At 39.4% G+C, this 27,800-nt stretch overlaps 1 protein-coding gene across 1 annotated transcript; it reads left to right on the forward strand.

Annotated features, from left to right (window-relative positions):
• The first annotated feature begins 4,620 nt into the window (after positions 1 to 4,620).
• On the forward strand, positions 4,621 to 27,494 carry LOC106086603 (ero1-like protein). Its single transcript, XM_013251343.2, has 6 exons — positions 4,621 to 5,268; positions 5,328 to 5,600; positions 22,881 to 23,557; positions 23,621 to 23,774; positions 26,418 to 26,572; positions 26,736 to 27,494. Exons 1-6 carry the CDS (start codon positions 5,128 to 5,130, stop codon positions 26,785 to 26,787), a joined length of 1,452 nt encoding a protein of 483 aa, XP_013106797.1. The 5' UTR covers positions 4,621 to 5,127; the 3' UTR covers positions 26,788 to 27,494.
• The last annotated feature ends 306 nt before the right edge of the window (positions 27,495 to 27,800 follow it).

Here is a 27,800-nt window from a genome sequence, read left to right on the forward strand (position 1 = left end):
AGGTCGGTTGGTATTGTAAATGGGCCATATCGGTCCATGTTTTGATATAGCTGCCATATAAACCGATCTTGGGTCTTGACTTCTTGAGCCTCTAGAGTGCGCAATTCTAATCCGATTGGAATGAAATTTTGCACGACGTGTTTTGTTATGATATGATATTTTGTTATGAAAGCCAAGTATGGTTCAAATCAGTCCATAACCTGATATAGCTGTCATATAAACCGATCTTGGGTCTTGACTTCTTAGGCCTCTAGAGTGCGCAATTCTTATCCGATTGGAATGAAATTTTGCACGACGTGTTTCGTTATGATATCCAACAACTGTGCTAAGTATGGTTCCAATCGGTCTTTAACCTGATATAGCTGTCATATAAACCGATCTTGGGTCTTGGCTTCTTGAGCTTCTAGAGGGCGCAATTCTTATTCGATTTAAATGCATTTTTGCACGAAGTGTTTTGTTATGATATCCAACAACTGTGCCAAGTGTGGTTTAAATCGGTTCATAACCTGATATAGCTGTCATATTGTATAAACAGATCTGGGGACTTGGCTTCTTGAGCTTCTAGTCCGTCAGTCTGCCGAAAGCACGCTAACTTCCGAAGGAGTAAAGCTAGCCTCTTGAAATTTTGCACAAATACTTCCTTTTAGTGTAGGTCGGTTGGTATTGTAAATGGGCCATATCGGTCCATGTTTTGATATAGCTGCCATATAAACCGATCTTGGGTCTTGACTTCTTGAGCCTCTAGAGTGCGCAATTCTTATCCGATTGGAATGAAATTTAGCACGACGTGTTTTGTTATGATATCCAATAACTGTGCCACGTATGGTTCAAATCAGTCCATGACCTGATATAGCTGTCATATAAACCGATCTTGGGTCTTGACTTCTTGAGCCTCTAGAGGGCGCAATTCTTTTCCGATTTGAATGAATTTTTGCACGAAGTATTTTGTTCTGATATCCAACAACTGTGCCAAGTATGGCACTATATCAAATCGGTTCATAACCTGATATAGATGCCATATAAACCGATCTGGGATCTTGACTTCTTAGCCTCTAGAGGTCGCAATTATTATCCGATTTACCTGAAATTTTGTACGACGGATCCTCTCATGACCATCAACATACGTGTTTATTATGGTCTGAATTGGTCTATAGCCCGATACAGCTGCCATATCAATCGATCTCTCTATTTTACTTCTTGAGCCCCCAAAGAGAGCAATTCTTATTCGAAATGGCTGACATTTTACATAGGTCTCCAGCATATAATTTAATTGTCGTCCAAACCGGACCATATCTTGATATCGTTCTAATAGCAGAGCAAATCTTTTCCTATATCCTTTTTTGCCTAAGAAGAGATGCCGGGAAAAGAACTAGACAAATGCGATCCATGGTGGAGGGTATATAAGATTCGGCCGGCCGAACTTAACACGCTTTTACTTGTTTACAATACTGTACATCCATTACGCCACCGTATCGCAGAAGTTAGCATGTCCGCCTATGACGCTGAACGCCTGGGTTCAAATCCTGGCGAGACCATCAGAAAAAAAATTTCCTAATACTTTCCCTATTTGTGAGGTACTATGCCATGCAAAACTTCTCTCCATAGAGGTGTCACACTCGGCTCCTTATCATTGAGCTTAAACTTGAATCGGACTGCACTCATTGATGTGGCAGAAGTTTGCCCCTGTTCCATAGTGGAATGTTCATGGGCAAAATTTGCAATTTTTTTTACATTACGCCAAAGATTCCTTCACCGGAAAGGAAATAATGAATATTTAGAAAATGCGATCGACACGAATAGCATCACATTGAGAGCAGAGTTCTGCTTATGGCATGTTCTTGATAACACTCATTTATTTACATTCACAAGCGCCACCAACCAATCTTTATGAGAACTTCAAATTCTATATCTATGTAATCTATTGGGATGATTGACTTATCTGACTTATCTACATGTGTTATCTAAATTATGGAGGTGTACTAGCTAGTGGTTTGTGAACACGATACACACTGCGCTATCTATAAGAGTGCGAATATAGGGTGTGGTGAATTTGAATCTTCAAATAGAATACAATAGGTTTGTGAACAAGATGCAACTATATACCATCGATTAGCACAAAGTTTCTGTATATAGGTTGTGGTGAATTTTAATCTGCAAAGAGAATGCAACAGGTTTTTGAACAAGATGCATCGTAGTATACAAAGAAGGATTAATATAATAATAATTAATCCCACTTTGATCAAAAGTATTTTTGTGTTTCTTTTTCGCGATATCGCAAAATTTGTGTGTATTTTTTTACGATATTTTATGAATTTTTATCCAAAGCTTAAATTTAGGCATTGAATTTAACTGTCTTAATGTTGAATCAGATTACAGTGATACATATTCAATTTCGTTAGATAATGCGCAACCATCTAACCCTTGTGCGAACTTCAAATTCTTTATCTACGTACAAATCATCTAAACTGATCACAGACTTATCTGTTGGTGAATGTTAACGAAAACTGTGCTATCTACATTCAGGTGGGAAACTTCAATTTGGTTTTAGAATATGGTGCATCGCTAGAGGTTTGTGAACATGATTCACACAGCGCCATCTATTAGGATACGAGTATATGGTGTGCTGGATTTATATCTGCAAATGAATACAACAGGTTTGTGAACAAGATGGAACTATATACCATCTATAAGCACAAAGTTTCTGTATTTGGTGAAATATTGCATATTAGTACGTATTACCAACGAATGGAGGCTTCAACGTACAGTTGAATATTGCTAGGGATAATTTTTAACTATATATTGTAGTTTTTATCGAACAAACACCAAGTATACCACAAAAATTACATAAAATTTGGTTCAGTGCATTTGCCGATTTACGAAATTGCTGTAACTGTAACTGAAATATTCGACCTACATTTGTCATATCGAAGACCTATAATACAATAATATATGGCATTTGCAAAAGTTGATTAGGGAAATTTTGAACGAATAGATGGCATTGCATTGGGATTGGAGCACTATCACACATTCCATAAAAAGCAAATATACACTAGCCAATACAATGCATACGCGAATTAATTTTAAAGATAAATATATTTAATTAAGGGCTCACAGAAGTGAAATAAGGCTTAACATATTAAATGTTACGAAAATCGCAGGTCAAATGGATCAACGACATCTGTTGACCACTACTTGTAACTTAAACATAAATGAAAAATGGGGCCTATTTTTAATAACGACATCTGGCATCCAAAAGGCGCAATTGTAATACTGTATCTGTACGTATTGTATATCTTTAGTCATTTAAAGATATTGATATTGCTTCTTTAAATTCTATAAATCAATCTTCTAATTTCTACTTCTCACTTTCTTTTTAAATACGGGAAGGGGAATTTAACGATAGTATCGATATTTATTCTAAGAAATATCGAAAAAATCGAATGTTGCGATTATCTATAGCTTGTCAGCTCTAATTCAGTGTCGAATCGCTTATTGTTGTTCATTTTTGCAAAAAATTGATCTTTGCCACTAGTATTGATGGGAAAAATATCAATCGATATTCAGACAAAAAATTAAATATCGATAGTGCCACCTATATTTTGCCAGCTCTAGTAAAGATAAGGGGATAATTTTTGAACGCTTAGATGGCATTGTATTCATTGGAATGGGACACTATAAATTAAATATCGATAGTGTCACCTATATTTTGCCAGCTCTAGTAAAGACATGACATTTGTAAAAGTCGATTAGGGGATAATTTTTGAACGCTTAGATGGCATTGTATTCATTGGGATGGCACACTATCACTATTCTACAATATTAAAAGTACATATATACTGGCACAGTGCATGTGCGGATTATTTTAATTATTTATTTTATTTTGGCCCACTGATGCCAAATAACACTTTTAATCCTGAAAAGCCATTCTTATTTTGTTGACAATAATAATAGCCGCCGCGCGTCGTCGTTTTGACAATGGATGACTGTCCAGTGTTAAAATCCAATTCTATATAATCGCTAAAAAAAAGAATGGGGTCCCTTTTGACCAGCGACACCTGTTGACAAATGCATATAACTGAATTATGCTTTATTTATGTCCTATCCAGTCAGATGTTCTGGATAAAATATCAGTGCAAAGTTGTATTCGTAAGTTATCGATAACATGCAATAGCAGATAATAAGAAACGATTAATCGTGATTTACACCATACAGTACTAAAATAGAACACAGCAATTAACTTTTAAACAATATCTTATAGTGGATCAGTCCCAATGCCATCATTGCGTTCAAAATCATCGCTAATCGACATTTCAAATGCCTAATCTTCACGCATTGTATGTCTTTGTAATGACTTAATTTACGTGTATAGAGTTTCGTTGATGTTGATATAAACAAATGTTGCATTGTATGTGTGAGTAGCGATCCTGGGCAAGCTATATGAGGTCGTTCCGGTGCATGGACCCTATCGCTGCGAGAACGAAATCTTCGTTTGTCTTTACTGTTACTGCCCAAACCACAAACATTGTGTCACATCGTATAAACCTTCCTTAAATTGGCAACCCTATTTGCCACAGCTGTTATTTGTTTTCTCTCACTTTTATGCCGATCTGGAAACATTGGCTTGCATTTATTTTCGGTATAAAAATAAACACGTACACAGGCCAAAATTATATCCAATTTTGTTTTTAGTGATATTTAACAATATAATACAGAAAAGTGTGAAAAAAACGTATAAGCCAATTGCATTTATAACAGTTCACGGTTTCAAGTAAACGAGTGCGGCGAATAAAACCCAGTAATTGTAAAACAAGAAACACTGACGTGGGTTTCAGTGTGGTGGCTCTCTTGACAATAGACAATCAGTCTCGGCGGCGTTGTGCCTCATAACATTGGGGAAGGCGAGTGGGGGTCGGTCGTTGGTTCGTTCGACTCATATAAGCGGATATATTTTATTGCTTGGTTTGGCTACTTTCTTTTTCGCTTTGCCTGCCATAGTTATTGCGGTACGGTTATCGGTTGACGGTCAATGTTATAGCCAAGGACGCAAAACAAACTGCTGGATGTTAGCATAACACAGATTCATAAATAATAGAATAAAATAAAAAAATTTAGAGGCTTTACACTGTCATGTCTCGGTGGCGTTATTTGTCTGACAAGGCACCACTATTTGTGGTGCTATTGCTGGTGTGCCTGTATGGCTCACAGTTGTCTTGTGGCTACTTCGCTTCCTACGATTTGACGGAGAATAACAAGAACTGTTTTTGTGAGGTAGGTTTTTGTGGTTTATGTTTAAAGGCAAACTGTGATTTTGAACTTTTACTTTTCAGCTGGAAGGTTCCATTAACGATTGTGGCTGTGAAGTGGACACCGTAGACCATTTTAATAACATAAAAATCTATCCCCGCCTCAAGAGCATACTAGTGAAAAACTATTTTCGTTTTTTTAAAGTGAATTTACACCATCAGTGTCCATTTTGGTCTGATGACAGCAAATGCGCAATGCGTTTCTGTCAGGTGCAGAATTGTGAGGAACAAACAATACCACCGGGCCTAAAGGAACAAGGTTACAATCATAATTTTATGAGACCGGCTGCCTATAAGGTAAGTCTTCTATGCAATTTTACTCTAACAAGCCCACATTTGTATATACACACATGTCATTTGCTATAATTTCATTATTTGCCTGCAAATTTCGTCATCATAAGACATCAACCAACACCATCATCATCTTCTGCACCATCATTAACTTTATTATCAATCAAGTCAAGCAGGCACTTGTTTTGTTTTCTCTGTTTGAGATTTTTTCCCTAAACTTTTAGTGGGCGTTTTTTGCTGTTGTTATTGCCATAAGTGATCTAGAACACGTATACCCTTTATTTTTTAAATTGATAGTAGGTATGTAGTTAATACGTTGTAGCTATCGGTATGGCTTAATTTATTTTTAGTTTATACTACATATCTTGATTAATATTTGTAAATATGTACATAGGTAATTTGTTCCATAATGTATATGGGTTTTTGGGGTTTATTGTTATCTTCTTGGAATTATTTTTCCCATCGACGCATGCACATACATTCTTAAATTCGTATGCCATTTTCATTTCTTTGCTTTTTTTCCCATTTGAAGTACCTTCTTCACTTGACTTGCTTATCAATTGTGATTTATCTTTTGCATAATATGAAATATTTGATTGATTTATACGCCACTGGGAACGAGGTAGTCGATTATTTCATTGACTGGTGGTATAAACAAAATCTTTGGAGTATGGCAGTGATTGGTTTGGCTTGTGTAAAATGAAAACACTTATCTTATAGATAAATGAAAAAAGTTATTTTTGAAATATTGCCAAATGAGATATAAAAGATATTTGTTGGCGAACTGAATTAAAAATTGCCTATATCTAAGATAACAAGATATGGGCAGATCCCAGAAAGAGTTTACCAACCACAAAATTTTCAAACAAATCCAAATGGATTTTTTGGTTAACACAATGTTACAGAAGATATTGAATTGTATCTTCTTACTAGATGGATAGGGCCTGCTCCGCTGCGCCTAATTTCAAATGCAAATTTGCCCATGAACATTCCATTAAGGAACTGGGCCAAACTTCTCGCAAAACAATGAGTGCTGTCCGATTCAATGATAAGGGGTCTCCTTTATGTAGGCGAATCCGAACGGAGTGCCGCAGAGCGACACCTCTTTGGGGAGAAGTTTTTACATGGCAAAGTACCTCACATGCTAACCTCTGCACTACGGTGGCCTCCTTTTTTCACTCTCTTTTTTTATCTGAGTCCTATACTGGCACGGTCAGGAAAAAAGTCCTGTTTCGGCCTTTCAGATATTTCGCCCCAATGTGGATATCATATTGGTGTTCTAGTCGCAAATTTCTTTCATTTAAGCCTTATATTGACTTTTTGTAGGCGAATCCGAACGGCGTGCCGCAGAGCGACACCTCTCTATGGTAAGAGATCTCCTTTTTGTAGGCGAATCCGAACGGCGTGTCGCAGAGCGACACCTCTTTGGAGAGAAGTTTTTACATGGCAAAGTACCTCACATGCTAACCTCTGCGCTACGGTGGCCTCCTTCGCCTTCTTTCACTCTTTTATTTTATCTGAGTCCTATACTGGCACGGTCTGGAAAAAAGTCCTGCTTTGGCCTTTCAGATATTTCGCCCCAATGTGGATATCATACTGGTTTCAATTTTCTTTCATTTGAGCCTTATATTGCTATGGCTGTTAAATATGTCCGGTTGTTGTTGTAGCAGTTAGTTATTTTCCATCTTTCGTCTGCTTGATTCTCTTGAGTGTCAAGACCCAGGAACTTTGCGACTAAGATGGGGTGTGTTCGCAGGGATCTGGGTCTGAGTCGAGTGGGTCTGGCTGGACATTAAACAGGTGGCGTATATCGTGCGGTCCCTGGTTACAATCGGGACATACAACTTGCACGTCGGCATCAATCCTTGCTCTTTAGAAGTTGAGGCGGCTGTATCTGCCGGAACGTAATTGAGCTAGAACTACTCTACTACTGGGTCCGCCCATTACAGTTTGGATGTTATATCTACTTCATTCTCTTGGTTTTGCTGGTGGATTGGAGTAGCCAAACCCTTTGCCCCAAAAGGGGATATCAGATTCATACTCTACACGCAAAAATCACATTTGAGCTACATATTGGTCTAGTCGGTATATGTGTGCTTCAGGGGGAGTTTGTGAGATGTACCTGATATCACATAAAACGAATATCAGATTTGAGCCCCATTTTGCCATAATCCACAAATATTTTCAGTTTGAGCACTTAGCCATGACAAAATATCAGCAATGCCATGGCAACCGGTTGTACGTACCGGATGGACCCGATGGAATCCTTCATCGTCAAAGGCTGCCGCCTCGGTGTACAACACACTACTACAACAACAACAACAACCCCTAAACAGTTGGCCTCAAATTGTGTATCAAATTCGTTTTCTATTATCAAATACCTATTATTTGGGACCCTTATTGGCATAGTAGGCAAACATGGCCTGTTTGAAGGGAGTTTAGTGGGCGGACCCTGAAGTAATATTGGTATCATGCTAGAGCACGATTTTGTTTGAGCCCCATAATCTCACGCATTTTGTAGTTGGGATCAAAATATTCAGGGCTGGAACGTTTAGATCCACACTAATTATTTTTGTTGTTGGTGTTGGTTATCTACATTCAAAATCATATTTCAAAGCTACAACTTGGGATACCACATTTCTAAAGATCCGCAGGTTCTCCTGTGTGTACCTCAATTTGAGGGTAAAAAGTGTACTCTACTACCAAAGACCTTTTATTGCTGTTCTATTCTAATCTGATCGGTTTTCATATATTATTTTTAATTCCTTTTTGGGGTAGGATAGGGGGTGGGGGATTGCCCTCTGACACATCCTTTAATGCGAGTATAATACAAGTATATTCTAGCTCGTCCTACGTGTTTTTATTAGGAGGAGAGGTTCGGACCCACTGACACTAAGATCCAAAAGACAATTTATTTGAGTTCTTTATTGTTGCGATCTACATGCTCTGCTGAACGGCAGAACGACAGGAGGATTCTATTGACATTGACCTTTCATTATGGTCTCATATGCCCTCTTAGTATGGTTTGGTTTTGGAGCGGCCCCCTTGGCAATTACACCCAATTTTTATATTCGATAACCATATTCGTACTCTACTCTCGAATACCTTTAATTGGAGTCCCATATGGTCTCGGTCGGTCCACTTTTGATTTTCGGCGAAACTTTGATGTATTTTTGGGCTTGGGGCGGAACCCTAGGTACTTGGAGTTTTGACATAATATTCATATTCTACTACCTTTTTTAGAGCCCCATATTGTCCCAATCGTTCCACTTTGATTTTGGGAGGTTTTGGACTTGGGACGGCTCCCTAGATACTTGGATCCAATTTTTTGTATCATTTTCATACTATACTCGCGAATAACTTTCATTGGGTATCCTATATTGTCCCGATCGGTCCAATTTTTATTTTGAGCGGTATTCTTGACGGACGCCCTAGGCATTTGGATCCAGATTTTGGCACCATATTCGTATTGTACTTCAAATAGCCTTTCATTTGAGTCCCATACTGTCCCAATCGGTCCACTTTGATTTTTGTCGATACTTTTGGGGTTGTTTTGGGCATGTGACGGCTCGCTTGGTACTTGGACCCAATTCTAAATATCATATTCATATTCTACTCCCAAATACCTTTTATTTGAGTCCCATATTTTCCCGATCGATCCACTTTTTATTTTGGGCGCTACTTTTGGGACTGTGGCGGCCCTTTAAGTACTTGAACCCAATTGTTAATACAATATTCATATTTAACTCTCAAATATCTTTCATTTGAGTCCCATATTGTCCCAATCGGTAATTATGTCCTGCTGGGGAGTTTTGGGGGGTGGGAAGGCTCCTCCGACACCAATGAATAAATTTGTATGTCATATTTGCACTTTCCTTTGAATTACCTTTCATTTGATAGCCATATTGCCCAAATCGATAGAAGTGTCCTGTTGGGTAATGTTTTTGGGGGTGGGGGACCTCCCCGACACTTAGTGTGACATTTTTATGCCAAGTTCGTACTCTACTCTTAAATACCTTTCACTTGATACCCATATTGTCGCAATCGGTAAACGTGTCCGTTCGGACGGGTTTTGGGATGGGGCGTCCCCCCAGGTTATCTGACCCCAAAATTTTATACCAATTTCGGGGTTTTGAGGTATCATAAGGTGGCATACAAAATTTCGCTTAAATCGGTGTACTCATCTCCGTTTTAGAAAATTGTGGTAAGGAGGAGGGTTCGTCCCCCCTTCGCATATCAAAAACTTTAGTACCCTATTTTCACCGGGGGCTTAACCTCTACCATCTGTGAAAATTTCATGAAAATCGGTGCAGCCGTTTTTGAGTCTATACGGAACAGACAAACAAACTAACAAAAGTGCCAAACATGGTCTGAATCGGTCCATAATCTGATATAGCTACCATATAAACCGATCTCCCGATTTTATTTGTACAATTAAATTTGTACAATGACCTTGAACTTACGTGCCTTGTATGGATCAAATCAGGCCAAAAGCTGATATAGCTCCCATATAAATCGACCTCCCTATTTTACTTTTTGTGCCTCTAGAGGTCGCAATTCTTAACCGATTTTGCTGAAATTTAGCACAGTCACTGTATCTTAGACCTTTAACAAACGTTAACAAAAGCTCCCATATAAATCGATCTCCCGATTTTACTTCTTGAACCTCTAAAGGGCGTAATTATTATCCGATTGGAATTGTGTACTATGACGTCCTTAATGATATTTAATGTATGTACCAAGTATGTTTCAAATCGGCCTCTAGAGGGCGTAATTTTTATCCGATTTTGCTCAAATTTTGCACGTGTTATATGCCCTCTAAAGTGCCAAATATGGAGAGAATCGGTCCATAACTTGATTTGGTTCCCAAGCAAACCGATCTTCCATTTTACTTCTTAAGTCCCTCTAGGGCGCAATTCTTACCTGATTTAGTTGAAATTTACTATTGTCTTAAACATCCAAGCCAAGTATGTCCCGAATCGGTTTTTATCCTGACATAGCACCAATAGCATAGAAATTTTTATCCATTTTGCTTTGTTTGCTTTTAAAGAGATACCGGGCAAAAAACTTAACAAATGGGATCCATGGGGGAGGATATATACGATTCGGGCCGGCCGAACTTAGCACGCTTTTACTTGTTACACCCTACGTCACTACTGTGGAACGGAGTATTGTAACTTTGTACATTTGTTTGCGACGCTTATACCGATCGATTTAGAATCGCTTCTTGATTTGAACTAGCCATGTTGTTGTTTTTGTAGCCACATGTTTCCTTTTTGAAGTAGCGATCCTTCTCTAGCTGCAATAGGTGAGCAAGATCGTTCCGGTCCATAGGACCGATCGCCGCCAATGGCTACCTTCATTGGCTATTTAAAGGTGCCCATACCTCGCCTCAACAAAACACGCTATCCCGGCACGGGATAGCTGTGAGGTGAATTTGTTGTCTGATTATCGCAAATTTTGCAATCGGTGTGAATTTGAAACTCAATTTGTGAACAAAGTACGAATCTGATACTTAATTTTGGGCCCAATTCATCGCGGGTCGTCTTATGGGATATCAACATTTGGGCCCCTAAGGCCCGATCGTCTTCATTATTCGCCTCATGCTGATGTTGATGTTAGCATTCACATTCGATTTTATATATGATTTTCTTTATGCCGATGTTAGTGAGTTGGTATGAGATTGTTTTCTAAACGCAGCCATATTTTTTTTGGGTCGGTACTCTTTCGGTATGCCGCCCGTCCTTCTTCAACAATCATAAGTCTTAGGTTGGGCTTTGGATGCACTTACAACGAGTAGTTCTTAAGATATCTCTATTCGGGACATGCCAAGAGGCGCCCGGAGATTTTTGGACCTTAAAAATTTGCACATGACCTCGATAACACCTCAGCTTTAACCATTTCAAATTGCAAAGACTAGATAGAGATAACGTTTTAGTAGTTTTTCTTCGGTTCTATCCCATTGGGCAACACCACAAGGCAAGGGAAAAGAACAAAGGAAGAATAAAAATGCATCAATCCCATGGCAGCCGGTACGTACCAGATTGACCCGATGGAATCTTTCATCGGTAAGGGCTGGCGCCTCTGTGTAAAATACACAACAAAAACAACCAGCGGTAAATATCGTCATGCCTATGCAAATCATAGTTTCCATAAGCGTTCCTATAATCGATTCTAGGTGAATCTTTCCCATCGATAGAAGAGCATTTATGTTACGAGCGTTCATCCCATAGTGGTTTCGTATGCTCATAACTTACTGTTGAATTCCATCTCTTAAATCACGTTTTCTTATAATGTATCCTGATGTCCGGTCTTATATAGTTCAGCGGGCAACTTGGACCTCATTCTGACTAGGAGGTAATTTTATACCATCATCAGGGATTAGTTTTGCGGTATCCTCTTTGCCGCTATGTCAGACAATAAATCAATCCCATGGCAGCCGGTTGTACTTACCGATGTGACCCGATGGAGTTCTTCATTGGCAAGGGCTGCCTGCCCCCTCAGTGTACAACACACTGTTACAACATACGATCGAAGTTCGTAGTAGAACGTGGGAAGATTTACAACACCTCTCTCGCAAGTAAATCAGCCTTCTTGTTACCTGGCACATCCAACATAAGGTCACTTTGTGTTGCCTGTGCAGTCGCTCCAGAGAGTTGCCACAACCGTCTGGGATCCAATGCTCGTACACATAGGAGCCTTAAGCGCCGACTGACTCGTTAAAAGAAGTCCGCCCCACTTACACTTACTGACTGTCGCAAAATCATCTGACCGATCAAAAATTCTTGAAAGCACTAACTCCGCAGCCGTGATAATCACATGCCCTCCGTTAGGAGATACTCCCTCTCTTGCGATGAGAGACGTCGATTTGAAGTTCTGCGCAATGGATCCCGAATACGGTACAACAATCCATCTTTTCTCCACCTGTAAAGATATTAAAGATATATAAAGGAGACAGAGTCCACCGTAGCGCAGAGGTTAGCATGTCCGCCTATGACGTTGAGCGCCAGGGTTCGAATCTTGGCGTGACCATCAGAAAAAATTTTCAGCTGTGGTTTTCCCCTTCTAATGCTGGCAACATTTGTGTGGTACTATGCCATGTAAAACTTCTCTTCAAAGAGGTGTCGCACTGCGACACGCCGTTCGGACTCGGCAATAAAGAGGAGGCCCCTTATCATTGAGCTTAAATTTGAATCGGACTGCACTCATTGATATGTGAGAAGTTTGCCCCTGTTTCTAAGTGGAATGTTCATGGGTAAAATTTGCAATTTGCAAAGGAGAAAGAAAAGTCTACATACCCCAATCAAAAAACACGTTTTACAGAACGAAATTTTTGTAAGAAAAAAGGCCTTGTCGCGGTAGTGCTCATAGCTATTCACCCTATCCAGGTCCTTCGTGTGAGATGACGCGAACTCTGTCACAGGCCACCAGACGTGGCAACCATATGTAAGCGCCGGTCGAGTACAGCCAGTGCATCCATCGTACCTCATCTGTGTAGACCCGATCTGCTACCAACACACGTCGAAGCATATACATAGCCCCCATATAACGGTACCGCCCGATATCAGCTAATTAAAAGGAGTTGACCCTGTTATTCAACAAATGTCAATGTAATTTGTTATTTTAGCTTCTCAGAGAGCAAAAAGTATGCAAACCAAAAATTATCAAGAGAGGTCCATGACATAGACTTCTGTATAGAAGTACCCTCGATTTAACCTATTTTGTAGGGTTTTACCGTATATTTTAACACAAAATGGTCTTAACTATGTTCTCCGATTTGATGCATTTTAACAACTCTCGAAATGATTGAAGGAGCAAAGACATTTTCTTATGTGGTAACTTTTACAAATGGATCAGAGCTTAATAAAAATATTTTTAATAAATCTGTGTTTCTTTGTATACGATTTGTTTCCCATAATTTAATCTATAGTTTTTCAAAATCTTTATTTTTTTGCATCTACTTCTATCTTAGAAAGTTCCCTCATGGGTACTAAAACATAATCCATTATTACAGCAACATACAACATGAAATAATTGCACAAATACTTATAAAGGGTGATTTTTTTGAGGTAAGGATTTTCATGCATTAGTATTTGACAGATCACGTGGGATTTCAGACATGGTGTCAAAGAGAAAGATGCTCAGTATGCTTTGACATTTCATCATGAATAGACTTACTAACGAGCAACGCTTGCAAATCATTGAATTTTATTACCAAAATCAGTGTTCGGTTCGAAATGTGTTCATTCACCGTAACGCTGCGTCCAAAAGCATCTTTGAAAAAATACGGTCCAATGATTCCACCAGCGTACAAACCACACCAAACAGTGCATTTTTCGGGATGCATGGGCAGTTCTTGAACGGCTTCTGGTTGCTCTTCACTCCAAATGCGGCAATTTTGCTTATTTACGTAGCCATTCAACCAGAAATGAGCCTCATCGCTGAACGGTGAATGAACACATTTCGAACCGAACACTGATTTTGGTAATAAAATTCAATGATTTGCAAGCGTTGCTCGTTAGTAAGTCTATTCATGATGAAATGTCAAAGCATACTGAGCATCTTTCTCTTTGACACCATGTCTGAAATCCCACGTGATCTGTCAAATACTAATGCATGAAAATCCTAACCTCAAAAAAATCACCCTTTATATATATTAATGTAGGTCGGTTGGGGTTGTTGTTGTTGTAGCAGTGGGTTGTACACCGAAGCTGCAGCCGTTGCCGATAAAGGATTCCGTCTAGGATTCGGTCTATTTGGTATGTAACACCGTCTACCATGGGATTGGGTTGGGATTGTGAAGCGGCCATGTTGGTCCATATTTTGATATAGCTCCCATATAAACCGATCTCCCGATTATATACAACTCTCATATTAATCGATCTCCCTATTATACTTCTTGAGCCTCTAGAGAGCGCAATTCTTATCGAATTTGACTGAAATTTGGTACAACGACTTCTCCTATGGCTTCCAACATACCTGTCAGGTATGGCCTGAATCGGTCTTAAACCTGATATAGATGCCATGTCAACCGATGTCCCTATTGCACTTCTTAAGCCTTTAGCGGGCGCATTTCTTATCTGAATCGGCTGAAATTTTGCCCAAGAACTTCTTCTTTTGACCTTTAACATACGTGCCACGTATGGTCCTAATCGGTTCATAACCTGATATAGCTCCCATATAAGCCGATCTACCGATTTTACATCTTGAGCCGCCATAGGGCGCAATTCTTATCCGATTTGGTTGAAATTTTGCACAGTGACTTCTACTATGGTATCCAACATACGAACCATGTATCATCCCAATCGGTCCATAACCTGATATAGGCTTCAACGGATCTCCCGATTATACTTACTGGGCCCCTAGAGGGCGCAATTCTTACCCGATTTGGCTACAATTATAATTGCGGACCCTCCCCCTCACCAGATCTCGGAGATGGGTGGAGCGATTTAAGCGAAATTTTGTGTGCTCTCTTATAATAACCTACAAACCAAAATTTGGTATCCAAATTTTGGATGGAGTACCTTGGGTGGGCGCCCCACCCCCAAAAACCTACCAAATATATATATACACCAATCACGATAATATGGGACTGAAATGAAAGGTATTTAAGATTAGAAAACGAATCTGATATCCTATTGTCGGACCAAGTGTTTGGGGGACCACCCCAACCCCCAAAAAACACCACAAAATCAAACATATTTACCGACCATGGCAATATGGGGCTTAAATGAAAGGTATTTGAGTGCAGAATACGTATCTGATATACCAATGTGGGACCAAGTGTTCGGGGAGCCGCCCCTTCCCAAAAACCTCTCCCAAAGAAGACAAATTTACGACCATAGCAATATGGGGCTCAAATGAAAGGTCTTTGGGAGTAAAGCAAAAATCTGATATCAATATTCGGGAAAAAGTGTGTATGGGGCCACCCCACCCCCATTACACACCCCATATAGGACGTATTTGCTGACCATTCCAATATGGGGCTGTAATAAGAAGAATTTTAGAGTAGAACACGAATCTGATATTTATTTTCAGGGCCAAGTCACTGATCGGCCGCCTCATCCCTCAAAACACTCTCGAAACCAGTCATGTTTGCCGACTATGGAAATATGGGGCTCAAATGAAAGGTATTTGGGAGTAGACCACGAATCTGATATCAATATTCGGGACCAACTCCCTAGGAGACATTCCACCCCCTTAACAACGCCCAAATAGGACGTATTTGCTCACCATGACAATTTTAGGTCTTAAAGGGAGTGGATCTCGATACTGATAGTGTTTAGGGCCCATATCCTAAACCGGACATATTAGCTGACTTTTGCAATAAGGGGTTTAAATGAAAGTTATTTGAGATTAGAAGCGAATATGATTTTCAATTTTGAGGCCAATGGCAATATGAGGTTCAAATAAATGATATTTGAGAGTATAGCACGATGCTGATATATTTTTAGGGCTAAGTGTTTGGGGGACCATCTCTCTCCCCAAAACATCCCTAAATCGCGCATATTTACCAACCACGTCAATGTGGGGCTCAAATAAAGGTATTTAGGAGTAGAATACGAATCTGATATCCAAATGTGGGACCATGTATTTGGGGCACCGTCACTTTTCCAAAACACCCCCCAAAGAGTACAAATTTTGAGGCCAAATGTTTGAGGACGCCTCATCCCAAAAACTCCCCTTAAACCAATGGCAATATGGGGTTTAAATAAATGGTATTTGAGAGAAGAGGACGATGGTGATATTTTTTTCTGGCCCAAGAGTCTACGAGACCACCTCACCCCCAAAAACACCCCTAAATCGGACATCATAACAATATCGAGCTGAAATAAAGGCTTTTAATAATGGAGTATATCTAACACCCACACGTTAATGACCATAAACCCTGCGTGCGAATTCATAGACCAGTAAAGATCATATGGGATTCAGATAAAGGCATTTATATTGTTATGCTTTTGCGATATGCATATATTATTTTCGTACCATGGTATTTCACTAAAAGCTCTTTAATTGTCGAAAATAAATATTCAAAGGATAATTTTATTCCATATAAAGTAAAAGAAGGCGGTTCACATATTTCACATATTTTCATAATTTAAAGCCTTGAGGCGTACTTAAACGCTGTACATCCATGCCTTATTAGTCCAAAGTGTACGGTATTGTGCATATGCAAAGCTACTCAAACCGCCCGATCCGCCTAAACTTAAGAAAGTTTTACTTCTAGGTTATAATTTATATCCGTCCATGGCATCATTAGAGTTCTGTATTGATAAATGTTTCGCAATTAATTCTGTTGACGACGATAAACATACATATTTACTTTGTAAGTTCCAATACAAAACGTTCCATTTACTTGAATCGCTTGTTGGAATATTTTCAATATTTAGTAGTATATTTGCTAATGGAATGAATTTGTTTGTATTTACATTTTGAGGTGTCTGCCAAGAAAAGCTGTTAGTTCACACGCTAGTTCAAATGCAAGAAAACTGCATATGAAAAATGTTCAATAATACTGCCTCAGAATTTTTGAAGGCTGAATATTGTACTGTACTGCAAACTAAAGTTTAAATAGGTTATTAGTACTCAAAACATGTGGAAACAGAAATGTTTATATGTATGTATTTGGGGATTTATGTCTGTTTTAAAATTGGTTTTGATGGCTTATTGAAACAGAATCTAACCCTATCTTTTTATACTTGTATACCCTGACTAGAGTATGACGACCTAGCAACTTGATCAGCTGTTGAAAACAAGGCTACACAAAATCAATTGATATCTGCACAAGTTATTGCAAACGTGTGTATTTATATCATAAATTCTCAAGAGAAAACAAATATTGTGAAAAATTTTAAAAACACATGTCATCTGCTTATTTACTTTGCCGTTTGTACAGTCTTTTAAATTTTAACGTATGGACCTTGAAAACCCCCTACTTGCCGCTAAAACAAAAAACCAAAATTTTGAATGCCAAACAGAACACTTCGAACACAAGTATGCGTATATTTCCGCCCCGTCTGCTGCTCAACTTTTTTGCATGCCGATTCACTCGCAGACTTTTCTCAGCACGAAATTTTCATTAAATTCACTGTCATGAAGCGCTATTTTTCTAGCGCTGAATTCAGCGCTTTTTTAATTATTATGTAAGGGAAACATATATTAATTCTAACGCGTAGATTATGTGTGATTATTGAGAAGTTGTAGTGCTGAAACCAGCGTATTTTAGGTGCACTAGCGTAAGTGGGTGCTTTCATTTTCCCATACAAAGTTGCCCTCCTGTATGGAAACATTGCTTTTGTGTTTTTAGGCACGGATTCACGGATTCAAAATAGATCAGTAAAGTGGTAAAGATTTCTATTATCCAAGTTGTTCTTCTATAAAGCCGAACACGAAAAAATTGTGACGAAGATAATGCGAACACATACAAGTGGTACCGACTTTTATGAGCAAAATAGTAGCGACATGTCGCTGCATCAGGATATATTTCGCACAATTTTAATTGCAAATGTAATCAAATGCTCGCGAAATGCGCCGAATCAACTCTGCTTCAATACTGTTGTCTTTGTTGTGTGTTGTTAGTTGTGTTTTGACAAAGAAAGAAGTGCGTCGGATTTCACAATAATTTAATAGGCATTTTTGCTGTGGATGAAGTCAGTACTAGGCTTAGGGGATACATAGGGGAATGGCATTCAAATAGGACATTGCCTTGTAACTTCACTATTGAATTTAGTGCCTCAGTAGCGCTGAATGGCTTTAACCCCCCTTATAAAGCTTTCAGCGAATTTTTTGTTGAGTATAGGTCCTTGTGTTCACCCAATAAAATATAAAAGGAGAAAAGACAAGAAAAGAGATCCACCATATTATAATGCAAAGCAGAAGAACAAAGCGAAAGGGCTCCGCTAGCAGGGGTATGCGTGCCAAGTACTGCTCCTCTTTTGAAAATCAACGTCTACAACAACAATAAAAAAAGAGAAGGGAAAAGGAATGAGCTCTCCTACGGTTTAAACTTTTAGTCGTCGTCGTCGCATTTTCATGTGGAGATGGCGATCCTCGTCAAGTTCCTGTAGGTGAGCTAGCTCGTTCCGGTCCAAAGGACCGAACGCCGCGGTCCTTTTGCAAATTTCCCCATGAGCATTCCATTAAGGAATTGGGGCAAACTTCTCGCACATCAATGAGTGCTGTCCGATTAAAGTTTAAGCTCAATGATAAGTGGCCTCCTTTTTATAGCCCAGTCCGACCCCTGCGTGCTGCAGTACGACCCCTCTTTGGGGAGAAGTTTTTGCAAAGCTTAGTACCTCACAAATGTCGCCAGCATTAGAAGGGGGTAACCACCGCTGAATTTTTTTTTCTGATTTTCTCACCAGGATTCGAACCCAGAATTTCGGCGTCAAAGGCGGACTTGCTAAACTCTGCGCAACGGTAGCCTATGATATAATAATCACCTTCTACATATGCCCATGGGTGGAATGGAGGATAGATAGAGGTTAAACAGTGCCGGGGATATCACACTGCCTTGGGGAACTCCCTGTTTCACTCTACGGTGCTTCGACTTCTTATCCCTTAATTCTACAAAGGAATGGCGACCACACAGATAATTCGCGACCCATCGTTTCAGGCCTGGCTGGAGGGACGTGTTGGCGATGTCCTCAAATAATTTGGCATGACTGACCGTGTCGAATGCCTTCGATAGGTCCAGTGCCATGAGGACCGTCCTATCACATGGCCAGGGCTGATTAAAGCCACGACAAACGTGTGCGGTGATGTCATTCAAAGCAGTTGTTGTACTATGCAGTCTTCGAAATCCATGCTTACACCCGGCGAATGGCAATTCACCAACGAGGCTAAGGAGGAGTAGTGCCTCAAGTGTCTTGGCTACTGGTGAGAGAAGGAGGATTGGTCTGTACGACTTCCTCAAACTCGGGTCGTTTTCAGGCTTAGGTATCGGGATCACTCTGCCCATCTCCCAGACAACTACACTCTTATAGTTGTTGAGGTTGAGGACAGTTGCAAGGTACTTAACTCCAGATACATCTAGATTCTTCAGCATTAGTGTAGAGATTCCGTCGGAGCCCAACGCCTTGAGTAAATTGTGATCGCTGTCCATCGTCTCAGAGACCACGGATACGACAAATGGCTTCTAGCCCTGTCATCTCGGGATGCACAATAAATTGACGGTTGAACAACCTGGCGTAACGCTTCGGATCAGTCACAGTTACGTCGCCAAAAGTGGCTGAGGTCCTGTCATCCCGTCTACCGGGGTTCGAGAGTTACTTAACAGTAGACCACAGCCTGCCTAAACCGGTACCTAAGTTACATTGCTTCAAGTGTTCCAGCCACAAATTTCGATTATGTTCGTTGACTACCCTTTTTATCTTCAGATTCAACTCGCTGATTTTGATGTTAGTGAGGTCCGTGCAATGAATTCCATCACGCTCGTCTGCGAGTTCCATTGCCTGCGTAGGGAAATTAGGCCGCACTTGTGTATTCGACCGGCTGGTATAAAGAGCGACTGCTGCGTTAATGATATCTCGGAATTTCCTCTCGGCAACTAGCACATTGGAGGTGTGTCAGTTTGGTGTACTCTCTGAAGCCGACCCAATCGGCCTTCTTATCATTGATAAACGTCCGGCGTTCAGAGGTTATGAAGTCGGGTGGTCGGTCGATGGGGAGATAGGGAGGTGGTCTGATCCCAAAGAAATGAGGGCTTGCCAGGATACGTCAATCAGGAGATCAAGGGATGCAACGGAAATGACTGGCGAGCTACTGCATCACCTCGTGCAAAACGTGGAGCCTTCAATCTGCTCTGTCAAAGCTATGCCTCGCTGGTCAATAAGTAGGGGAGAATGCCATGAAACATGATACGCATTAAAGTCTCTTAGAACCAGACGATTGTGGCCAGGCAGAAGCCCACTTATTTCAGGCTGGTCATTAACTACACGTTGTATAGCTCTATCTCGGTAGTACCGGACTTGGCTGCTTTCCCCATGCACTCTATGCTGGGGTCGCTATCGCCAGGCGCAGGCGAGATGGGTCTATGCTGCACGGAATAGTGTATCACAAAGGCCAATCCTTCACCTCCATTCTTTAAACGATTCTCACCGAGCACATTAAATCCGTGACAACCATACAAGCTGCAGGTGTTGGTCAGCTTTGTCCCGATGTAGAATATTAAGCCTATAAAAGGATAATTTTTCATTCCATTTCGATGAAAATTGAAGCAGTGAGTTTTGATAGACCTCTATACCTCTGTTTTGAACATCGTACTGGTCGCATATATTTTGATATAACTGCCATACAGACCGACCTCCCGATATAGAGTATTGGATCTTTTTTGGTCCGATTTCGATGAAATTTGAAACAGTAAGTTTTAATAGACCTTTTTGACACCCAAAGCTCAGTGTTTCAAATTTTATCGAAATTGGATGAAAAATACTCCTTTTATAGGCTCAATACTCTATATCGGAAGATCAGTCTATATGACACCTATATGCAAATATGGTCCGATTTGGGCCACATTTGGCAGAAATGAGTAGGGGTCTACCAGAACTCACTGTGCAAATTTTCATCGAAATCGGATGGAAAATGAGTCTGGAGATCGGTCCATATAGCGGCCATGTAAAGGATGATTTTTTAAGAGCTATAGAAAAGTTTTTCAAAAAAAAAAAAAAAACAAACACATACAATTCAGAAAAATGCATGAAATCTTTATTTGAATCGATAGTACGGCCCACGTAATTTAATGTTTGAGGTTTATTCCATGCAAATGTTAACCGTGACTGCGCCTCAAATGGTCCATCCGCTTAGTCCAATTTTGGCATACTCTTTCCAACATTTCGACCGGTATCTCACGACTAATGCTTTAATGTTGTCTTGCAATGCGTCAATTGAAGCGGGCTTGTCTGTATAGACATGAGCTTTAACATAGCCCCATAAAAGTTGTCTAAAGGCGTTAAATCGCACGATCTAGGCGGCCAACGTGAAATAAAATGTTCATCGAACTCGCTTCTCAATAAGACCTTTGTTATGCGTGTTTTGTGATATGTGGCACCGTCTTGTTGAAACCACATGTCATGCAAGTCAAGCTCTTGCATTTTGGGCAAAAAAAGTTGGATATCATCTCACGATAGCGTTCACCATTCACAGTTACGATTCGCATCTTCTTTGAAGAAGTACGATCCAATGATGCTACCAACCCATAAACCGCACCAAACTGTGACTTTTTCTGAATGCATTGGCAGCTTTTGCAATGCTTCTGGCTGTTCGTCATTCCAAAATCTGTCGATTTCTGCGTATTAATGTACCCATTGAGCCTAAAATGAGCTTCGTCGTTCAATGGAAGAAGCGCGAGATGAACTTTGTGAACAGATCACGCATTTTAATAATAAAATTCAATAATTTGCAAGTGTTATTCGTTTGTAATTCGTTTGTTCATGGTTAAATTATAGACCAAACTGAGATGTTTGACAGTGAAGGAAAACATGAAATGTGGGTGAGGTATTTAAGCCAATGCTGCCAAAAAGATAATAGCTAAAAATCCACCCTTTACTTTGTTTGCCTAAAAAGAGATACCGAGAAAAGAACTTAACAAATGCGATCCATGGTGGAGCATATATAAGATTCGCCGGCCAAACTTAGCACGCTTTTACTTTTTCCTTTAATCGATTTGGTTTAGGTTCTGGCCCTTAAATAAGCCATCTGCTGGATCAAATAATTCTTACCTGTTTTTATTTATCGAGTTTCATTGAACCCTTTCATGAAGTCTGGAAGCAAAACAAGCTTGTTTGTGCCACATTTTTAACATATTTTTCTGTTTTTGAACACGCCATGCGCTTTTATATGTACATTTTTAACATTTAAATGTTTATACTGTAATTATTTTCTGTTGTTGTGATTGTTTTCGTTTTTGTATTCAAGAATTAATTTCAATAATGTACTTAGGCAACAATTATATAATTTAAATATGCGAATGTATATAGTAAACAATTTCCTAAAATGAGTTCATATCGTTTAAATATTTTCTTTGGCATTTTAATTGTCTGTTTGGTTTAAGCACATTTATTTCACATAAAGGTCTAAGTGAATGCGTTTTATTGAGTTTGCGTTAATGTTTTTATTGGTGCGAATGGTGAATTTTCATGTTGCATGCTGTAATATTAACCAAAATATGTTCATAAGTTCAAAATAAACACACATACCTACACACATAAATGTTAATCAGTGATAGCAAACGGTGAAGGAATTAACCTGCAAAGAAGTTCTACAAATTTATTATCCATTCGTTTGTAGTATTCCCCTGAAGCCCAAGATCCTGAATGTTCGGATGCCAATGATTTCAACAGCATTCTTGGTCTAATCGATACCAGCATAAGTGATCAGGCCCACAAGGAGTTTGAGCTGTGGGCAAAACATGATCAAGCCGAAGAGGATTTCTGTATAATCGATGAAAATGAAGAGGGCTGCCAATATGTGGATTTACTGCTCAATCCCGAACGTTATACCGGCTATAAAGGTGATTCGGCCCATCGCGTCTGGAGCAGCATATATTTGGAGAATTGTTTTGGAGTGCAAAATAAGAGCAATACGTTTTCGGATTATTTGGCTCAAATGGATTTGCATAAAATGTGTTTGGAACAACGTGCCTTCTATCGCATTATCTCCGGTCTACATACCAGTATTAACATACATTTGTGTTCCAAATATCTGCTGTCTGAAACAAAAGATTTCCTAGCGCCTCAGGGCATATGGGGACCAAATGTTGAGGAATTTAAACGCAGATTTAGTCCAGAGACCACCAACGGAGAAGGACCCCATTGGTTGAGAAATCTGTATTTCATTTATCTGGTAGAGTTGAGGGCATTATCTAAAGCTGCACCTTACCTTAGGAGAGAGGACTACTATACGGGTATTGTGGAGGAAGATCAGGAAACTAAAATGGCCATTAATGATTTGTTATCGGTTATCGAGTAAGTGTGATGATAATATTAACAATTTATTTACTGTTTGTATATTTTTTTTATTTTCTTTAGATCGTTTCCCAATCATTTTGATGAAAACGCCTTGTTCTCTCACAGCCCCCAGGGCATACGATTTAAATATGAATTTAAGGAGAAATTTAGAAATATCTCTCGCATTATGGATTGCGTTGGTTGTGACAAATGTAAACTATGGGGTAAACTACAGGTGAGTAAACCGCTAAAGGACTGTAGCGGCAAACTCCAGTTAGGAAAGTTTTCACAGCAATCGTAGAAAAATTTCTTAGAAAGGGCAGATCCCCTTTACCATCATTTTCAAAAATCAAGATCTCGGAAATGATGCACCGATATAAGCGAAGTTTTGTATGCCACCTTATGGTACCCCAAAAACACGAAATTGGTATAAAATTTTGGTGTCAAATAACCTGGGGGGACGCCCCATCCCAAAACCCACCCGAACGGAACCCTCATTTTCAAAACCGCCAGATATTGGAGATGCGTGCACCCATTTAAACGAAATTTTGTATGCCAACTTATGGTACCCCAAAAACACGAAATTAGTATAAAATTTTAGGGTCAAATAACCTGGGGGGACGTCCCATCTCCAAAACTCACCCGAACGGACATTTTTACCGTTTTGGACAATATGGTTATCGAATGAAAGGTACCCCAAAAACCCGAAATTGGAATAAAATTTTTGGGATCAAATAACCTGGGAGGACGCCCCATCCCAAAACCCACCCGAACGGATCCCCCATTTTCAAAAACGCCAGATCTCGGAGATCGGTGCAACGATTTAAGCGAAATTTTGTATACCATCTTACGGTACCCCAAAAACACGAAATTGGTATAAAATTTTGGTGTCAAATAACATGGGTAGACGCCCCATCCCAAAACCCACCCGAGCGGATCCCTCATTTTCAAAAACGCTAGATATCGGAGATGGGTGCACCGATTTAAGCGAAATTTTGTATGCCAACTTATGGTACCCCAAAAACACGAAATTAGTATAAAATTTAGCGGTCAATTAACCTGGGTGGACGCCCCATCTCAAAACCCACCCAAATGGACATGTGCACAGATTGGGACAATATGAGTATCAAATGAAAGAAACCCCAAAAACACGAAGTTGGTATAAAATTTTGGGGTCAAATAACCTGGGGAGACGCCCCATCCCAAAACCCACCCGAACGGTCATGTTTATCGGTTGGGACATTATGGGTATTAAATGAAAGGTATTTAAAAGTAGAGTAAAAAACTGATATAAAAATACGATTCTGAATGTGGATTACTGAACGAGACCTGTAGCCTTTGCAAATGGGGCACAAATAAAATCGTACTCTAGCACAGTGCTGATAATTTTTCAGGGTTCGCCCCTAAACTACCCCCAAACTGACCATATTTGCCTACCATGTCAACAATGGGCTCAAATTATAGGTATTTGATAGTAGAAAACGAATTTGACATCCAATTTTGAGGCCAAATGTTTGGGGGTCGTCTCACCCCATAAAATCCCCCTAAACCAATGGCTATTGGGGCTCATATAAAAGGAATTTGAGAGTAGAGCACGGTGATGATATTTTTTTCAGAGCTAAGCGCGTTGGTGGCCGCCCCACCCTATATACCCTCAAACTGGACATACTTGTGGACTATGGCGAAAAGGGGCTCAAATCTGATATCTATTTTATGGCCAAGTTTTTTAGGGAAGCCTCACCTCATAAACTCCCCCTAAACCTACCGACTATAGCAATATGTAGCTCAAATGTGGTTTTTGGGAGTAGAGTGTGAAGTTGATATCCGCTTTCGCGGCAAAGGGTTTGGCTACTCCAATCCACCACCAAAATCCGGCACGGGATAGTACCACACAGGCTGGAAAATTGAGATACGAATTGGTTCATAATCTTATATAGCTCTCATATCCCGACTCCCGATTTGACTTTTTGAGCCTCTAGAGTGAGCAATTCTTATCCGATTTAACTGAAATTTTGCATAATGATTTCTCCTATGATTGATGCCGAATGTCTCTGAGTAGGCCCCCAATCCTGTTCCTGACTGCATCCTGGATCCGTCAGTGAAACTCAAACACAGCAAGCGCCTCGCACTCCTCTCTTCCGGAGAATCAATCTTCCGGAACAATGCGCAAAAGCAATGCGAGTAGGAGACCCGTTTGTCGCATCCGAGGTCTGCATTCCGATGAACAAGCATCTAAATTTATAGACGAAGTGGTGTCCCGACGGAATCTCTACACTGATGTTGAGAAATCGGATTGTATCGGGATTATACCTGCCCAAGATCCTCAACCTTTCTTTCTCTGAGCACTTTCATATTTACCGATGTCTGAAATATTGGCAGAGTGCACCCATTACTGTTTTCTGGAAAGAACTCGGGCAAGGTAGTATCGTACAGATCGTTAAAAGATGCATTGTATTGACCTTTGGGCTTCGCAGGTTTGGGCCGTTTTGGCAGCGTAGAACACAACATTCGTTGGGCTGGGATTGAAGTCAACGTCACCTTTTTGCGTGATTTTAGAAAAGGGGCGTCGCCGCCGACATTGGCTCTCAGATTTATTCTTCGTATTTTCTTCTTTCAAAAATCCTTTCATATGGCTCTCAAATACCTCCTATTTTGGAGATTGGGGGATTCCCAAACACTATGCCCCACAATTGGTTACTTGATTCGTTTTCTACTCTTAAATACCTTTCCTTTGATATTGCCATAATTGGTGTATATAAACTTTTCGCTTGCTTTGGATACCAAATTTTCCGTTTTAGTGCAGAAACGAATTTTTAAAAGAAATTTGTGATTTAGTACCCTTTACATGTTTAATACGTATTTTCTTTTTATATTTTAGACTCAGGGTTTGGGTACAGCATTAAAAATATTGTACTCAGAAAAATTGAATATAGCCACGGAAAGTGGGTTATGGGATAAACCGCACATTGAAGCTGATCCCATTTTCCGTTTGAAGCGTAGCGAGATAGTTGCGTTGTTTAATGCATTTGGAAGGTATGTACCGTGGGATATGATACAGGGTCAAAGAAAAAAAAAAGCATGAAAATGATATCCTATGAAAATAAATCTGCTATATCTTCATAACTGGCCACATATCCCAACATCATGCTATTTGTCGTTTTCCTTAAATAATCCCCTCTTTCCTTTTTTTTTCCAGGCTTTCTAATAGTATTTTTGAAATGGAAAACTTCAGAAAATCTCTTAGATAATAAGAGTTTCAACGAAAACATAAAAAACAAAGAAAAGCCAATTATTTTGAAAACCATTTCCTTAGGCATAGTCTACTTAAATCTTATGATCATTGTTAAAACGTCCTTTATTAGTGAACATTAAACAAAACATCTCTTCCCCACGTCACCCTTCCCATCAGCAGATGTTTAATTCGTTCCCATTATCAAGATTGTTATTTGTTTTTACATGTATAATATACGTAAAATTTATCTCTTATGAATGAAACACATCCGTCTATTATTGTAGAAGGATGTCCAAAGAATGAAGTTGTAGTAAAGGTTTCCTTTTTACCGACACCGGTCCGACTGAGTCTGCTTCTGACCAGTAGTCATGTAGTATATATATTAATTGGTCCTTAGACTTTGATTATCCTTCCCCTGCTCTCTCTACCCATTTTATACTCGGTACATAAAAACAAAACATTAACTTATACAACCTATCTTAAGTTAGACTTTAAGCATATTTATTATTTGTCTATATATTAATTAAATTCTGTAAGAAAGACCGTAGAATGTTATATTGTTTATATGTATTAATGATGTTTAATATACCGGTGCAATTTTAAAATAAAAAACTGTAGAAGATTTTGCAATGCCAAAAAACGGTTGTACTTATTACCTAACCTAACCTATTACAAAGAAATAGGTTTTTACTAATTAAATAATTTTTTTAAATTTCAGATTAATTTTGAAAAGATTAGTCCATTTTTCGAATCGTGGCGCTGTTGAAAATGTGAATATATTAGCGTTTAAAGTTATAAATTGACCGGAGTGTTGATCTTGGTTAGATTGTAATTTTTTATTTGATTAGCTAACCATATACGGAATATGTGGTGCCATAGTCAAACGAAGTAAATTTCTACAAGCATTTTGTTTTCGTGCGCTTCTTCTCCAATTTCGGGAAATGTCTCCTCCAATTAATTTTTCAATCGAAGTTTCGTTCTTCACAGTTTGCGCAAACCATCAAAATGAGTTTTAAAATGTTTGCCCTG

The sequence above is a fragment of the Stomoxys calcitrans genome, chromosome 1, assembly GCF_963082655.1.
Source record: "Stomoxys calcitrans chromosome 1, idStoCalc2.1, whole genome shotgun sequence".
Classification (NCBI taxonomy): domain Eukaryota; kingdom Metazoa; phylum Arthropoda; class Insecta; order Diptera; family Muscidae; genus Stomoxys; species Stomoxys calcitrans.